This window comes from Gymnoscopelus microlampas (assembly GCF_963454915.1).
Source record: "Gymnoscopelus microlampas genome assembly, chromosome: 19".
NCBI lineage: Eukaryota > Metazoa > Chordata > Actinopteri > Myctophiformes > Myctophidae > Gymnoscopelus > Gymnoscopelus microlampas.
The window spans coordinates 26,234,630-26,253,163 of NC_139956.1; the positions used below are offsets into that span (position 1 = coordinate 26,234,630).

General features: G+C 41.5%; 2 protein-coding genes across 5 annotated transcripts in view; both read right to left on the minus strand.

Moving 5' to 3' along the window:
- Positions 1-3,279: 3,279 nt before the first annotated feature.
- On the minus strand, positions 3,280-11,629 carry ltb4r2a (leukotriene B4 receptor 2a). Its single transcript, XM_084042564.1, has 5 exons — positions 11,480-11,629; positions 7,410-8,066; positions 5,773-5,970; positions 5,601-5,641; positions 3,280-4,639 (listed from the first exon to the last, which is right to left on the minus strand). The coding sequence occupies exons 2-5, from the start codon at positions 8,055-8,057 to the stop codon at positions 4,330-4,332; spliced, it is 1,197 nt and encodes a 398-aa protein (XP_083898690.1). The 5' UTR covers positions 8,058-8,066; positions 11,480-11,629; the 3' UTR covers positions 3,280-4,329.
- A 3,329-nt stretch (positions 11,630-14,958) lies between these two features.
- The window catches only part of LOC311035040 (myeloid-associated differentiation marker homolog), a 6,606-nt gene continuing 3,030 nt past the window's right edge, over positions 14,959-18,534 (minus strand). For all 4 annotated transcript variants that reach the window (XM_084043118.1, XM_084043117.1, XM_084043116.1 and 1 more), the window contains one exon: positions 14,959-17,625. In XM_084043118.1, coding sequence (XP_083899244.1) covers positions 16,639-17,502 — 864 coding nt within the window. In that variant the 5' untranslated portion in view covers positions 17,503-17,625 and the 3' untranslated portion in view covers positions 14,959-16,638. The remainder of the gene's footprint in view (positions 17,626-18,534) is intronic.

Sequence of the window (18,534 nt, forward strand, 5' to 3'; positions counted from 1 at the left end):
CTGCAGACATGGCAGAAGCCATCATAACAGTTGTGAAAACTAACTGGGACAGATGTTTCATTTGTCAGCAGGTCACCAAGGAAAAACTCATTCAGCCAAGTTTATTCAACAGAGAGCACGATCGTACTGGTCATGATACCATTGCAAGAAATGTTCCATTATTTCATAAGATCAATGCTCTGCCTATCTTACTTAGTCCAACCCGACTAGATGAAGGTGATGGCATAGAAAGCACATTGACAAGAAACAGAGCAACATATCATTCAAGCTGTTCAACAACACAGAGCTGGAAAGGGCCCAAAAGAGAGCATCTACATCTGCTGAAGACACTGAAGATACCAAAGATATCCATGTCAAGAGACTAAGAAGATCTAATGTATGACCGGTCCAGTGATGTCACAACTGTGAACGAGGCCAGGCTTGATCTCTTTGCCAGAAAGCAAAGACGATATGACTTGATCCTGCCAACTCAAGCAGCACTCAAAGAGCATGCCAAACGTGCTTCTTATGAGGCTGGATACGTGTGGGGACAGGCATTGAAGCGACCTCCACAAATGCCGAGCCCATCTGACTGGGGATGGGTGGAACAGGACGAGAAGTGGAAAGTCTTCTGGACTCCACTTCCACCTATTGCGGAGAGTTGTTGGGAGTTGACCAATTGTGGGTGCACCAAGGCATGTACTGGAAGGTGTAAGTGCTTCAGATATGGACCCAGTTTCACATGCCTATGTAATTGCCCCTGCTAGAACCTATATTTGCATGTTTATTTTGCCAGAGTTATTCCCCGTTGTCCTCTGTGTTTTCAAGGGTAGGCCTATGGCTCGGCTTCCCCTCGCCACATCGGCGCATCATGTTTTACTTTGTATCTAGTCTATTACTGTGTAATTTTCAGTTGTTACTTTGTAACATTGCTTCCACTACCTTCCACTGCCATATCTAACAGTGAAGCACATTTTCAGTTTAGTTCCTTAGTATAGTTTGTCATGGTTCCGTGGCTATTGCCATTCAGTGTTAGCCATTGCTCATAATTTTGGAGCACTGTCCGTTCAGCACCACAACTGTGCTTATCAGCACCACAACTGTGTTAATTTATTCATCTTATTTTTTGTTTCCCCACCCCTTAGTATCTATTTGACACATGTAATGGCTGTTAGTTTAAAAAAAAAAAGATATATATTATCCTCCCTTGTGACTGTTACCTTGTCGTGGTAAGGGAGCTTGTGTAAGCCTACCTCAGTGAACACTGAGAGCTATGCCGGTGGGAGGCAACTCCTGACAGGTTTTACCAAACTGGACAGCTTGTGGGCGAGGAGTCAGACAAAACACAGTCAAACAACCTCTCTTGACAGAGCTTTTTGAGGAACCCAATACATTTCTATGAGAAAAGGTATCATTTAAGGATCCACATGGCGCACGGCAGACATCTTGAAATTTCAAGTGGCTGTGGGCGGTTTCTTGTCAAATGACCTTTTGAGACGGCTCATGGCAATTTTCATGCTTGTATCACCAACTAAATGATTTCTTAAGCTTAACTGCTCCACTAAGGTGGTGGCCATCTTGAAAAATGGCCGCCATTTTTAAATTTCAAGTAGCTGTGGGTGACTTATTGTCAAATGACCCACAGAGACTGCTCATGCCAATTTTCATACTTGTATCACCAAATGAACCATTATATAACTTAAATGCTCCACTAAAGTGTCGGCCATCTTGAAAAATGGCCACCATCTTGAAATTTCAAGTAGCTGTGGGTGGCTTATTGTCAAGTGACCCACAGAGACTGCTCATGCCAATTTTCATGCTTGTATCACCAAATAAACCATCATATCACTTAACTGCCCACTAAGGTATCGGCCATCTTGAAAAATGGCCGCCATCTTGAAATTACAAATGGCTCAGACAATATTCTTATCAAGTGACCCATGGAGACTGCTCATGCCAATTTTCACGCTTTTATCATCAACTGAAAGATTCTGCCAGAAAAAAGCATTTAGCCGCTCCACTACTGAAAGAGGTTGGAGGAGAAGCCCAGGTGTTGTGGAGAGGTGGAAAATGAATGATGCATGGGTTGTGAGTGATGTAATTTTAAAGGGGAAAGGATCTGCTGCTGGATAGTTTTTTTTTATATATTTTTTTTTGGGGGGGGGGCTTTTATGCCTTTATTTGGACAGGACAGTAGGCTGACAAGAAACAGGGAGAGAGATGGGGGGAGACATACAGCAAAGGTCGCCGGGAACGGGCTGGATTACCAGCCTATGTGGCATGCGCCTGGACCGCCAGGCCAGCGGACACCCTGGATAGAGTACCTTGAGGGGAAGTGTTTGTAGAGTGCTGTTGCTTAAGCCCTGAATCATGGTTTCCTCATAAACAGTCTAATTCCTTGCCGCAGGCCTTTGTGTAACTGTCTGACAAATTAGCTATGGTTTTCCTGTTGCAACACAAAGGACCCGCCTCATCTCACTATAGAACAGTATGTTTCTAAGTGCCAGATTGCATAAACTACCTTTGTCATCTGTCCTGATTAGCGGAGGTTGTGCTAATATACCGTACTTCATTTTACAGTTATTTCCCCCCATTTGTTCAGTCTAGTTTTCGCCGCCGTCATCTGTATGCGTGTCTTGTCTGTGTGTGTCCGTGGCTAAACTACACTGGTGATAAGCATAACATTTATTGCGCACACTACCAGCTGGCCAAGGATCTCAGATCCACCGCCCTGCCACTCCAGGCTGGCCACTATGTAGTGACTTTTTATTTTTTCATATTAACATCCAAATATGGAGTTCCACTTGGATTCATATTTGAGTGCCGTACGCCACTCAAATGCAAACCTTACAAGCTCACAATGCATTGATTGCGGATGTGACGCGTTGAGAGCTTGTAGGACGTCTATTTTCGGCGTGCAACACCGGTGTGCAATGGTGCATGAATTAGGCTGAAGACTGACGTCATAGTGATGAAGAGAGATTCTTTGGCGGAGATGTGCCCATCACTGAGTGCCCCCTTCTACTTTCTGATCTCCCTGCTCCATAAAGGCATGCATAACACACGCACACGCACACACAGTCTGTGGTGGAACATAAGCTATGCTGAATCCATTATTTTATGTTTATTTTTTTTACCTGGATGGATCCCAGGATGTAATCCATTGTCGAAAAACTAATAAATTATACTTTAAAATGAATTAAAAGACAAACATTGCACTAAATTAAAGTATCAATGTACTATATTCCCATTTGATAAGTATAATTTGGCATTTTCACTATTTTGGATCATGTCATCAAGTGAAGCTAAAGGGGTTACATTTATTGTTGATATATATCCTTTTTTGCAGTTCCAGTGTTAAAACAAATGTTTATTCACAAACATTATGTTGTTGTTTCTTTTCTCTCTGTTTTGGCAGTTCACGAAAAAACGAAACAAAAAACAGCAGGTATATTTTAAAGAACCGCGCTGAAGTATACAGAACTTGACAGAAAAAACATTCTGTGGTCACCAGCTCTGATCATGTATGAAATTCATTGTTCACTTAAAGTCTGTTCAGACAGTTAAACATGTACAAAATGTAGAAAAATACTAACAAAATGACTGTAGGAAAGTGGCAAATATACACGTCGACCAGTTTACAATTTCCCACAACATATGCACTGTAAACAGGACTTGAATTTTGACCAGGCAATGAAATGAGTACATCCTGATTCCTGATTGTGACACTCCTTTAGACAGTTGTGGTCAGAAGGTCATATTATCTCCAGAAGTGTCCAACAGTTTCTGTGTTTCTCCACATAAGTTCAAGCTAGTGCTGGACAATGTATCACGTTTTCCAATACAATGTATGAAAAGGATCTAGTCATTCAAATAATTCAAATTTTCTATATATCTTACCCACAGAGTAAAGAGAAAATATTTCAACAGAATCATCAGAGGCCTCAGAGGTAAATGAAGACATATAACATGAAGTTGCATTGTTGAATTTTGTGGTGAAGTAAGTTTGGAGAAACCGTGAGAAACCATATTGAGACATATTGAACAATATGAACATATTGTACGTTTTGTGATGTCACTTTAAAATCCTATTGCCCAGCACCCTGATGCCAAGTCAGAGTCAAGGACGTGTACTTCCCTCTAGTGGTCAAATGGGGAACTGCACAGCATGAAGCTTCCATTGGCGTAAGGTTCAGGTTCAAGGTGCAGCAATCAGTAGTTCCATAAGCTTTGCTTTGTACACCCATCATTTGCGCACAAAGCTTGGTTACATGCATCTGCACGTTGCACAAAGCACACAGCCTTACAGAAAGTCCACGGTGCAATCTGCATTTCTGATATAGCAACCCTTTATTTACCATTCTTCAAGGGTTTCACGTTGGAATTGGCGTTGGCGCTGGCGCTTGTCGTCGAGTCTGGATCTCTGTCCTTCATCATTACAGCGTCCGCGTCCTTGTCTCGGCTGTTCTGGCTGTTCTGTCGGCCCTTGCGGGTCCCTGAGTCCAGGCCCGTGCCCTCGAACAGACGGGCCATGAACGCGAACCCATCCCGGCGGATGTACGACTTCCCAGCGAAGGTGTACAGCACAGGGTTAGCACAACTGCTGATGAAAGCCACGGAGGAAGTGACGGCGCGGTACTTCTTCCAGATGTGATCCAAACTGGTGGATGGAGATGTTGAGGAGAGGGGCAGACAAGTGACATTGAAGATTAATGTATGCATTGCATTACTTTATACATTGCATTATATTATGACATTATAAATTGCTATGGAGTCCATAGCACAAGGGTGTCGCTTGCCAAAAAGACACACGTGTTAGCTCTGGTCCATAGCGTTAGAAGGAGTTCTCGCTATGGGACTTTCGAGCCTTTGCACACGCACTACACTACAGGCTGGCAGCCTCTCGTCTGTAGTCAAAATAAAAATTACACTTTCACTACTCACCAAAACAAAGACGGTTTTAGGGAGTTGAAAGCCTATTCTACTTAATAATTTTGGTGACATTACTTGCTAGGCTTGTGTAGGCTGAATGTAGCCATTTCACATACTTTCAACAGTGATTCACAACGTTTTTCATTTCAAGGACCCCCAGGTTGTTATGCATTGGGCCACGGACCCTCATTAGATACAATTTTATTTTTTATCTCTGGGTTAGGGTTAGGGAGGATCTCAGACTTCATGTGGCCATCATGTGACTCAGTACACATGACAAAAACGTTGCGTTTTTTACCACTTAAATAAATACATATTTTGGGAGCATTTAGACGGTGTGCGCCGTGCAGACCTTCTCCTTCTCTACAGTGTTTTACCTATTTGATTCAGCACCCATCGAAATAGCCTTGTGGATGTGCGTTCACCTTTTGGACTGCATCATGTCACTTCTACCAGGCCAGCTATGAGGTCAGTCATCTCTGACATTAGTCATATATGACATGATTGACATCAGTCATCTATTCTATGACATATCTATGACGCAACTTTGAGGCAAGGATTCAGCCTGATCTGAGCCCCATTGACTTCCATTATGAAATAAAAGTCCAATATTTTAAAAAGTATAAAACATACGCAAAAAAAAGATTTTGTGAAGCTACTAAGTTAGCCTACTGGCACGTTGTACATACCTTTCCTTTACCTTTCCCTCGTTACATAGCGCTGCTGCAATCTGCAAAGACAAGAATGAATTGAATGCTTTAAAAAAATAATCTTAATCTTTCTATTACTATACATGTAGCAACTGAGAGCCTTGGAAATCTTTCTGTAACTTCTCATCCCTATTTAGCACCCCCAGCATACCTGCACCATGTTGATTATATGGTAGGGTAACCAGAACACACAGAAGGTCACCACAATGGCCAAGATGAGCTTCTCACTGCGGATCCGCCGGCGAAACTTGGTCTGTCGGATCCTGCGGTAGATGCAGATGTAGCTGCCAACAATCACTGCATAGGGGAAGAATCCTAGCACAAGTTCTAATCCGTACTGGAGAATGGTCTGTTGAGAAAGTGCAGAGAAGTTTGTCAGTCGGGGCTGTCAACACCACCGATGCATGGTCGGTTACAATATGTGTTAGATCATTTTTACATTGACACTTAAAGATGGAGTGCCATGATATTTTTCAACCCTAAAACCTGATCATAAGGTATTATTATTATGTAAGGATCTTTTTCAAAAAAAAAAAGTGTACAGAAATTGGTAAAAAAAATGTTTTATGTGGACACGCCTCCAGTTCATTAAGTATGCCTGGTTCTTGAGGGGGAGGGTATGTTTTTTGGGGGCTCTGTGATGTCACTAAAGTGCTGTTTCTCTATTGGCACGTTTGACCCTCAAGATTTCAGCCTCCAGGAAGAAACTCCAAATAATCAGAGAAGACATAAAACAACATAAAACCACCACCAGGGGGCTTAATAAAGCTCTATCAACCTCATAGACACATGAAAAACAGAAAAAGTGCAAAAGCATGGCACCAGCTCTTTAAGCTTTTCACAAAAAACTTTTATTTTAACAAAAAGAAATCACTTACACTAACTTTAATTTTAAAATAATAATATATCAAAAAGGGTTTTGTGTTTATTTGTATTGATTTGTTTGCTTATACGTTAAATGTTCTCAAATAAAATATCGGTCAAAACATCGGTAATCCGTGGTCTTGGCGAGGATTGGCATCGGACCTAAAAATCTGGGAATGATCGAGGGCCGGCGTAACTAGATTATGAGTCTGATTTCGAGTAAAAGCTACAGTATGCATATTTGATAAACTAACCTATAAATTATTGCTCTGCATTTGTCATTACCACTGGCAACTACGGACAATGATGAATGCTCAAGTTATAATCTATATTTTACAGGAATTAATGGTTTACAATTGGTATTTTAAAAATGTAACTTTCCTCTTCTACCCTGGATTTAACTCTGCTTTACTACGCAAGTGCATACGTTTTTTACCATTGAGCTAATAAAGCCTGCCTGCTTGCTCAAGGGATACATTTATTTTTGACCATTAGGTCAAAATTCATGTCAGATCCTGTGTCTAGATGACCTTTGACCCGATCTCAATAGAAGAGCACTGAGACAAAATACAACCACCCCAATTGTATAAGTTATATATAACATACTCACCATACAGATTGACCAAAATTAAAATGTATTCACTAAAGAAAAGGTTACATAGTGCCGCTTTAAGGGCTTTTTATTTTCAAATTAGCTAAAGCAAAATTGAGACACATATTGTATTATCAATGTACTGTGAAGTGTTTTTAGTCCGAATGCTCTTGTTACTATGTATATTAGTTAACACAGTATTCCTCTAAAAATGTTTTGTCAGCCCTGTCAAAACCATTCCATGAGTCATGACCCACTACAGGTTCCAAAAACTTACATATTGAGAAACACAGCTCTGGGCTCTTGCCTATACCCTTCCCTCGTTCACTCACTTCTTGCCACTCGTCATGGAATGAAGCGCACTCCAGCTGCTCCTTGTCCTGAAGCTTGTTCCTCTGCTCCCTGTAGATGATAGCTGGAACAGAGGTGGCCAGCACTAGGATCCACAGCCCCACCAGCACCCGCAACACCGTCTTCCGGCGAGCGATGGCGCCGACGCGCTGGGGCCACACCACCGCCACAAGGCGGTGGAGGCTCATCAGCATGATGAGGTGTATGGAGGCGTACATGTTGGCCAGACAGAGGTAGAAGAGGACCTTGCACATCACGTTCCCGAACACCCACGACTTCCGCACCAAGTAGACGATGAAGAACGGGGTGAGGGCCATCAGGGAGCCGTCGGCGCAGGCCAGGTTGAGGATGAGGAGGGTGGTGACCGAGCGCTTACGGGCCCGCGCCAGGATGCTCCAGATGATGAAGAGGTTGCCGGGCACTCCCAGGAGGAAGACGAGGCTGAGGATGAGGGCACCCACTGTGGTGGAGGATGTGTCATTCACTATGCCTCTGCCGTCCACAAAGCCTGGTGTGGTAGCGTTGACAGGCACGGCCAAGGGGAAAGAGGTGACCAGAGCTCGTTGTGAGTGGTTAACAAGGGACCCAGTCACCTGAAGGAAGGCAGCGCCTTTGTTGTTTTGGGACATTGTAGGTAGCTGCCAAAGAGAGAATGTTGGTCATTAGGTTTGATGAGCAATGTACCTAAGCAACATGTATGATTGCATGTTTGCCTGGCATTGCCAGACTAATATCACTGCGTAGATATTAGTCTGGAACTTCGGTGTGGAAGATTCATTTCCAAGGGGCGGTTACAAACAGATTCAAACGTCACAGTAAACATTTTCCCGCTCTGATTCGTCACCCACAACTCTGGGGTGAGCGAAATGTAATTCAAACCGAGGAGTGCCAGACCAAACTGCCCAGGGCAATTTGTTTTACGTAGCTGTGGCAGATTCGTCTGGTTTCCAGGCCAATTGCGTGTCTGCATGTGTGTGATAATGAGTGTTCTTCAATGGTCAGCAAAGGATGGTAGATCGGTGTACTTGTGTGTGATTTGGTAGGCAGCAAAGAGACCAAATGAGAGACTATAGTGGCCACAGGCAAGCCACTACCGATCAGAACAATAACATCTTCTGTAGGTGAGGATTTTAGAAGCTTCCCTGTTTGACCTTGTGCTTCTAATCATCTTTTGAAAATGTCCCACACGTGCCCAACTTCCCCTCAAGATTAATAACAGTTCATATTATAATGTCTTATCTTATGTTATGCTATATCTGCTACTTTATTTTACAGTATGTCATTTGGGCTTATCTGATCTTATTCATAATGAGGGCTGCAACTTTTGATTATCTTCTTTTGATTATTCTATCGATTACTTTTCTGTGTTTATTGGACAATTTCTCAAATTGAAATGAATCAACATGAAAATGTTGAATAAATGTTTTAGAATCGACTAAATCAATCGATGTAGTCGATTAACCACTTAACCCCTATTTTATACTTTGACATAATGTCACACAAACATAGCGGATCTACAAGCTTGTAGATCTGCAATTTTTGCAATTCTTTTAAAATAGCAAAAATGTATTATTTGTTTTATAGTTGATAAACATCAATTAGTTTGATTAACCATTGCACCCAATTAATCGTCTCTTATGAAGGAGCTGGACATTGTGGCCATTCATACATCGCCCCCCGACGTAATTTCTCGGCAATATCAATCCACGCTGTAACACGTCAAGTATTTAGAATCCAAACACATGTACTATGTGCTGACTAACCGAGGGCCCATCTGTAAAGCCTGCAGCATTCTACTTTTTGAGAGAAGACACTTCAGGAAAACGTGGGAGTGTGTCGTAAGGGTGGCAGGTTGTAACGGAGAATCTGTAGCTCTTCGACAACGAGACCAGACACGAGTTCAGCAGTTCCTTAAGCCACGCCAGTGGTTGAGAAATGATTTAGTGTCAAGACACATTCTTTTTCACACTTAAATACGTGTTAGTCCGCTCTATCTTTTGCTATGTACAGTATAGATATATACAGTAGGCTACATCTCTATCTCTCTTTGTTTCTGCCTCTCCATATTATTTAACCGTATATATTATATACTATGTAACTTGTTCTATGTCCCCCCCCCCCACCACCAAAAAAATAATATGCAAACATGAAATTTTATTAAATGTCTAGACTGCATCCTAGAGGACGTTGTCAACTATCATCAAGTGAAAACAAATGGCAAAATGCAGGTATGAGTATTGTATTTTTTAACTAGTTTCTGTTTGCAGGTTAGAAGCCCTTGCACGTGTCATGTACTGTCAATCACCCTATTAGCTTTCAACTGTATCATTATTGGCATGTACTTTCTTTTAAGTAATACAGAATGCATGTCATTGCTTGTCCAACATATCTTAACTCTTACTCAGTGAACCGACACACCTTCGGGTCCACTCATGCACAGACTGCACTGTGTACACTGCTAGTGCACGCCCACATACACACAAGCATGGAAAACTCTCTCCGTTTAAATCACACAAAAAAACAACGCTCCAACTGTATACACCAACCAAGCCAGTTTGACAAAGAAACATCGAAACTTGTGTTTGTGCTATGAATTGTTATAGGGTTAAGAGAGCCTGTTAACAGGTGTTGTGTTGCAATGCAGAATTGAAAACCACAATTGTATGAATGAATGATTAATTGTCATGGAGATGGGTAAATAGAAATATGAACACATGGTCAGTGTTTACAGAAAGCATGGTCATACTGCATTCATTGACAATGTCACTATCGACCTGACACCAGGTGAGTGCTGTGATGTCATTAGTTGAGTCATGGCCTCACACACTACAACAAGAACGGCTCTGTAGTCGAGATGTTCATTGGAACATAATGGACTCTGGCTTAAAAAAAAAGGTTGTAGTATATTTATGTCAGTTGGGCTACCTTTTGTTGTCTTGTCTCTTTTTTCTTTTCTTTTCTTTAAGCATTTGTACAAATGAACTGAATTAAACTGAAGCCGAACTCTTAGTTAACCTGTACAACCTGTACAACTGACTTGAAGATATAATTGTCTACCAATAAACGTCACACAGATTATAAAACTGGTTTTAAAAAGAAGGTAAAGAAATATTTAATGGCATAGTACCTCTCTCCCATCTGCATCTGATTACAGTTAGTGTATACAGTACCTATTGTGTCCGGTGGATGTATAATGTATAATGTTGTATTTGTGTGTGTCAGTAACTCTGTGCTGCTTTTCTTGGCCACATCGCTCTTGCAAAAGAGACTTTGTTTTGTATTATCTCAACAATGAGACTAACCTGGTTATATAAAGGTTAAATACATAAAAGAAACAAAGAATGGAGTGGCAGCAAGGAATGTTGATGTTGTGATTTTGTGGTCAAGTTCTGTAAACTAGTAGTCTGAGCTTACTTTGGTTGACTGTATGTAATTACCTTTCCTATTATAATGTATTTTTTATGATAAATAATGATGATGTTTCTGGTATATTACTGTTATTTGATGTAGCCTACTGTGAAATGTTGTGGATCTCAGGATGAGTAGTTATTACAAGAGTAGTAGCTAATTGGGATGCTAATGAACAATAAACTGTGTAAATGTGTGATTCACTTCCAGAGGATAACAAGCCTCTTCGCAATAACTACTGTAAAATGACGGCTTAACCACTTAATCCCTAGTTTATACTTTGGCTATTCAAAAATGGCAGATAGGCTATTCAAGCAGACAATCCATTGCATTATGTCGTATTAGGAAAAATTGCTGACAAGAAATAAATTGGGACGCCAGGATGAAACTGGTTAAAAGCTTGACACAAACAAATAGTAAAAGCATGAAAATGTAGATTTTTATGTGGCACAAAGTTGTGCCTATTTTGCTTAATCATATATATTAGAGCTATGCCTTATGCTTTAAGACCAATTAAACCAATTGAAGTCACTAAAATATACACTGGCTTGCCAATAGATAATACAGGTATACCACAAATTAAACCACTGAATCTTTGGCATGGAAAAGCAAGTGTCAAGCAAGAGAGAGCCGGTATACTCACCAAATAATCACCACAGAGAAAAAGAACGCGTCACCAAGTCCTGGCAAGAATGAATGAAAATATTTTACAACTGTTGCAGTGTCTTGCCTTTTGCTCTTTCTTGCCTTAACATCCTCACCCACGCTGTTAGTGTGTTTCTCTCTGTCTTAATTACTCTCCACTGACAGCATAAGCTTGCTGTAACGTGCTGTGGACAGGAGGGTGTGTCCCTGGCTGCTATGTGGCCCGCCTCTGTCTCTTCAAACATTGTCCATAGAATTACTCACATACACACCCACCACACGCACGCACACGCACACACACACACACACACACACACACACACACACACACACACACACACACACACACCTGTAGGCCTACCTGTAAAGGTATGAGTGAGTGACGAAAAGAAAAACCTCTTGAACACAATAAAAATGTATAAAATAGATAATCCAGTTAGATAATTCAGATAAGAGGTGCGTGTGTGTGTGTGTGTGTGTGTGTGTGTGTGTGTGTGTGTGTGTGGGGGGGGGGGGGGGGGGGGTGCATGCCTGCATGTGTGCATCTACTGACCAATGTGAGTTGTTGACCCAGTAGGCTGAGGTCGGGGGTGAGCTGACACTAGGTCACAGATGTACGCTCTTTCCTGTCAAGTCTGTGTCAGTCTTCTCGGGTAGGCTACACCAGTGGTTCTCAACCTTTTCAGGCCGCGACCCCCCAAAATAATCACATATGAACTAGGGACCCCCCACTCTGACAAACACTTGGAACTGTTGGAGTTGAGGCATCATATTTAATTTGACTTGGTTCCACAGATAAATATTGTGAAAATAGAAGATCTACAAGCTCACAATGCCTTGCGTTGCGAGGCATTGTGAGCTTGTAGATAGGCTATTTTTTTTTAAATGCTTTATTATATTATTAGACAATTTGGCCAATGGTTGACCAGTTGCTATACAGTAGTATAGTTTGTTGATTACTTTCGATGCAGTAATGGTCTTATTTTCTTTCTTTCTTTCTTTTTGAGGTATTAAAAGGTCTTAAAGGTCACTTCACTGTTGTCTGGGGACACCCCCAAAAAAATCATGTGAGGACCTCCCCCCCTGGGGGTCCCGACCCACAGGTTGAGAACCACTGGGCTACACCTCTGGCTCTGGATGCACTGAAACACACAAACATACACATATTTATAGTGTAATGACCGATGGAATGCAAGCATTCTGGCAACTTCTCTCATAGGAATACTCTTCATCAGGGGCGGTGCTCACTGCAATTAACCCTAATGTCTCATTGTTTCGCCAAAACATTACACACAGAATAGAACATGAAACATGTAGAGGCGGGCGTACCTCAAGGCATGCTGGGAATTCTCTCCTCAGACAGCCACTAACTGCCTGAAGCTTCAGAAAATAACTTGATATGATGATTGAACACCTTGGGAACCTGGGATTCATCCTTTATAAAACAATATGCCTATTATGTCAACATCAAGTTGACTTAATGACTATCTGATGACGTGCTGGAGAGATAGCCTGGCATGGCCACACTAATATCACTGCACTGGCAGATTCGTCTGGTTTCCAGGCTACTGGGGAGATTTCTTGAACATTACTGTGATTTCTCTGGAAAAGCACAACTCACTAAATGACTCTGAGTCTGTAGTTATGAATACCAGTACCGGTAGTAGCCGTGTCAGTTTTCTTGAATTCCTCTAATAGCACTTTCAAAATTAATTGGATCAAACACTTTCTGGCCAACTCTAAATCTACATGGAACTTTATCCTAAACTACATATTCTCTCATTTAGGTGGCCTCCCTTTTGTATTAATGTATAATTACAGTGCCTCTACGAAAACATAAACACATGTTTGGTCCTTATACAAAGAATTTCTTTCCCCACTATTATTTTATTTGGAATATGCTAACCAAAATATCCTATATTAGAACGGTATTGTATTCGTGAGTCTAGAATTTTACTTACGTGTGCTTTATTTCTTAATAAATATGGCAATCCTGTGACTCCTAATAATTTTCTATTGTCATGAAAGCTATCCCCAAGGGGTTATTATGTTGTTGAACCGGGAGATGCCGTTGACGACACCGGCAATGGACCCTACTGAAACGCCTGCGCACTGGAGACGGCTGCTTCAAATCAGGTATGAAGAAGTGGGGCTTGGCCCTATACCTCTATGGGCTTGGCAGACTGCCGAACACATAACCAGAGACAAGGGCGTGGCTACACGATGCTGAGTTGGACATTTGAGGATGATACAGGAAAGAAGACAACCTTGACTTTAAGTAAGTCAAGTTTTGATGTCAATATGTTCAAGTAAATGTGCTTTATATTCAATATAAGTTGTAGCACTCAAGTGTTTGATTTAATTTAGTTTAGCAAGGAGAAGAAAGAAAGGTCAGACATGTAGTGCATGAACATAGCAGCAGGTATACTGTACTGTACATAGACATTATTTAGACATTAAGGTGCAAAAGAGAACACATTTTGAGAAGCACTGCTGTTATAAGACCCCACAGCCATCATTGTCCTATAGAGTGGAAGCCTTGTGATAAACTGGTAGATAAGGGAAGATATGTACAGTTTTATGTCCAGACCCTCTATCAGCACAGCAACAGAACTATGTCATGGCTTTTTCAAACAGAGATTTCAAGTCCTCATGTCCTCATTTATAAGGCCATAATAATTCCATACTGGAACGTCTTTATTGAAATCAATTGGGGGGGAAAGGATGGAGTGTATATACAATTACCATCATAATTGACCAAATAAGGGACATGGGAATTGAAACAAAATTGCTAATTTTGTGATGCCTGTAATGAAACCACCCACCTGTTTTGGACATGCCTATATTAGGGATGTCCATCTTTTTTATTGGAATAAGAAAAACAAATTGGCAACTGCTGTTTGATACGGAGTGCACACTGCAGTTTAAAAAAGAGCCACTAGGTGGCAGCAGGGTGCCTTACAGCTTCAGCTTGAGTTTGATCACCTGTAAAAAGCTTTGACAGTGTGATTTAAAAAGTTAACATCTAAAATCCAACAATGACCTTAAAATGTAGTCAATTTGAACGATGTATTTGGAGAATTGTGACGCCCCATATGTGTGTAAACTTATTTGGCAACATTTATGTTTTATATTAATTGTCCTTGTTATATAATACTGTATATTGCTTATAACATGATAACCCATCTAAAACTATAATCATACTGTCCAATTAACCTCATTCTCTTCGATCTCATTCTCTTACGAGGTAAATTTCACATTCGCAAGTAACCAAAAACGTAATTGTATTATATTTGAATATGAAGTCAACCATTGGTAAAACTATTTCAACCTCCAATAACACCAAAGCTGTTAAAGAAATGTTTAACATGTCTGCGTATTTTGTAACACAAGATATTTGTTTTCCGTTAGCAAACTAGGTAACATCTTCAATCCAATGTAAATCCAACAAATTCAAACAAAATCTATGGTACAATGAACGCATCAATATATATTTATTATTTTATTTTATTATATAAAATGGCCACGAAACATTCCAATATTCAATATTGTATTCATTCAAGAGGCTCCAATAAAAAAAAAAATATGATTCCCAAACTGGTGCGGTTTAAAGAACATATACATGTGTACTACCTGTTCACTACAGTATGTCACCTGATACCTGAAAGTACTCACCCCCTCACTCAGTATGTAAGACCCAGTAATTGCATGCTAAAGTGGGGCCTGGGGGGAAAAAGTGTATTCCTTCTCCAGCTGTCTGCTTTGGTTTCAGTAAATTCGCAACTTGCCTAAAGGTGCTGTAAGTAAGTGATATTAATTGGTGGGGAAAGAATATTGTGATTGTAATCATTGTATTATTGGTGACTCCCCATCTTTTTAATAAACAGAAAATACATTTTCAGGCGGGTCACCACTTCATCCAGTCAGGAGAGAATACCCATTTATCAGCTTCAATTTAGCGTTCCAGTTCCAATTGTGTCTGCTTTTGTTTCATCAATTTCAATTTCACTTGTTTATCCTGGGTTAGGTACACGTCACATTGGTCCCAATAAGCATTACAGAGTGATAATTGAACACAACCTTTATATAAATATGTATTAATAAGATTACTTTATAGGTCATTCTATTTAACCAAAACTGGACCAGATCAACCTAAACTGGACCAGGTCCAAAGTTCACATTCAAGGTACAGACATTACGGTATTTGAATATGCATGAAGCTTTCATAGAACTCATATGTAAGTTTGTCATAAACCTGAAGCTTCCATATAGAACTTCTATGTGGATGTTCTCATAAATCTCTTGTTCATGACACCCAGACGCCATATGTCTACATTTGGCCTCTGGGTGTCATAAACGAGAGGGGAAGACACTCGCCCGCCATTGAGGAGACCCATGTTCATTACCCAACAACATCGATGCCTACGGGTTTGCCCTGGCCCACAGGTTGAGAACTAGTGCTTTAAGGAACCCAAACGGATCACGAAAGGGAAGCAGGTAGGGGATTCTGTCCTTGTCACTGTATTAGTGACAATTACTGGTTGGTCATTTATTTATTTTTTAAAGCACTTCATGCGTATTGTAAAACGCATGACTTAGTTGGGGTGAAAATGAAAAATAATAAAGTTGTTGAAAAGAATGCTGGCAAAAGTTGAAGTTCCTCAAATTATTCTCTGTGATCGCACCCATTTCTAAAAGTCTTTACCTCGTTGTACAGTCATTGATCAAAGCAAGATCCTCTACATTGTGTTTTGCACTGAATTTAGCATACGGGTAAATGTGTTATTTACACACACTTAAGTTATAGGTATACCTTTTCCAAAGACCTTAACAAAGTACCCGCAGAGGTATGAAATGGTCTCACTGCAGAAATCTGGGCTTCTGTTTACACAAGCACATACACAAGTCAGCTTTTTCCCCCTTAATGTTCTTTCTGGGTTTCCCTCTCTCAGTGGTTCATCTCATCGCTCAGAATTTCAAATCCGTGACAGAAAATTAAATAATAAAACGCTTAGCGATCTATTTCAGTACTGTAACATCAGCTGAACAAAACCACGCTAGGCTTCCTTTTCTCTGTGGCATAACTCATTTGCATAAATAAAGATGGTGCGTTTCATATTATTTCTATTACTCCACACTCCTTCTTTCCCTGTTCCGTCAAATGCTGACAAACACCAGTCTGGCAGAGTACGCGAGGTCCGCCAGGTAAAACAGGAAGTTGATTCCAGTGAGCACTGCCGTGGCGATCACCTTATTAGGCTGCCTCTGGGAGCGACCATTGTATTGCTTGTCGAACTGGAACACGGGCCAGATGATGGTGGCGGTTAGGTACATGATGACCGCCAGGAGGCCGTACGCCGACAGGAACTTGGAGAAGGGGACGGGGAGGTATCCTGTGCACTCGCCCACGCACAGCACCACTATGACCATGGACAGGATGAAGCAGATGCAGTACACCGCCATGCACCACTCCAGCGCTGGGTACCGGTCGTACGTCACGGGGTCGCTCACCAGGATGAAGATGACGCAGGCCACAAAGGTCTGGCACACCTTCAGCAGGCCCGGGGCCGTGGCCATGTAGCCCGCCACTTCTCCGGGCCTGGCCTTAGAGAGGCTCACCTCCCCCACGTAGGCCACGGCCGCCAGGCAGGAGAAGACCGTGGAGGCGATGCGGTAGCTCCGCATCTCGCCGTAGTTCCAGCCCTGGTCCTTGATGAACCAGAGAGGGAAAAGGACCGAGGCAGAGAGGCAAAGCAGGGCGGCATAGCAGGCAATGGTGATGGGGAAGTTGGACCAGGACACAGGGGCTCGGGCCTGGAGGCCAAATTGCTCCACCAGGAGAACCAGCAGGGTGCCGGCGAAGCTGAAGGCCCAGCAGAAGATGCTCCAGTCAGCCATACCTCCATGAGGAAGCATGGCCCCGTGGGCTGCCACGCTGAAGGCCACACAGGTAAACACCAGGGCTGCCAAGCGAACCCATAGCAGTTGTGAAGTGGTCGTGGACAGCACAATCAATGGCATGATGGAGAGGTCAATGTCAGAGGGTCAGTGGGTGGTGTCCAGAGAAGCCTTTAAACTGATATCTGAGAGACGGTTCTGTGTTGTGTCCTTTATCACATGCCTTGTCGACACTTGGCAAATGTTCTGCAAGGAGACAAAGGAAACAGAGCATGATTAGAAGAAATTGAATGCTGGTGCCAACTTAAAGCCAATACCATTCAATTCAATTCAATGGAGCTTTATTGGCATGAGAAAACATACATTTACATTGTCAAAGCAAGTGTCAAAATATAATAAAAACAATTTAAGAAAATGGGGAAGTATATACAGTTGGAAGGGATACAGAGCTATGTCACCTTGCGTCATTGTATACTGTATATACTTTTTGATACCATTAATATGTGTTTCTTAGTTGCTATATTTTGTATCATATATTTTATATTATTGTGGCTCAGCTCTGGCAACTGAGATTTTAACGTATGTCCTGCTAAATAAGTAAAAAGATTCTTAAAATAGAAGATCCAGTTAGTGTAGATATTTCAGATAAGAGATATACACACATAAGTGTGTGTATGTGTGTGCGTGTGTGCGTGCGTGCGTGCGTGCGTGCGTGCGTGCGTGCGTGCGTGCATGTGTGTGTGTGTGTGTGTGTGTGTGTGTAATAGGTTCCTATCATCAAAGTAAGCGTACATACTGTACACCGGTCACAAGGGGCCTGGAAAGTCCCTGAGACAGAGGGGAGTCAATAATAATAGCACCATCTACTGTCCAAACTATGGCGTTTTGTCAGTCTACATGATATTAAAATGAGTTTCCTTTCCTGCATCTAAACCTCAAACAAATAGACCTTTTCTTGTTTGTTTTGACCTTCATGGCACATATACAACTTTCATTATCATATTTTGAAATGTATAGAGCATAAATAACTGAACACAGTCTTTGTCTGATCATGTTTTTGATTGATTGACTGGATACTTTATTAACAAGTTTGTTAGCAGTACATGTTCCACTGTGGTCCATTGCACGCAAATTCATCAGTAATACATACACTAC

Coding starts and splice junctions, on each gene's coding strand:
- ltb4r2a (XM_084042564.1), bottom strand. CDS start 8,057: ATGTCCCAAAACAACAAAGGCGCTGCCTTCCTTCAGGTGACTGGGTCC. Junction 5,642..5,772: donor ATATAATCAACATGGTGCAG/GTATGCTGGGGG, acceptor TTGTCTTTGCAG/ATTGCAGCAGCGCTATGTAA. Junction 4,640..5,600: donor GAGGGAAAGGTAAAGGAAAG/GTATGTACAACG, acceptor TCCATCCACCAG/TTTGGATCACATCTGGAAGA.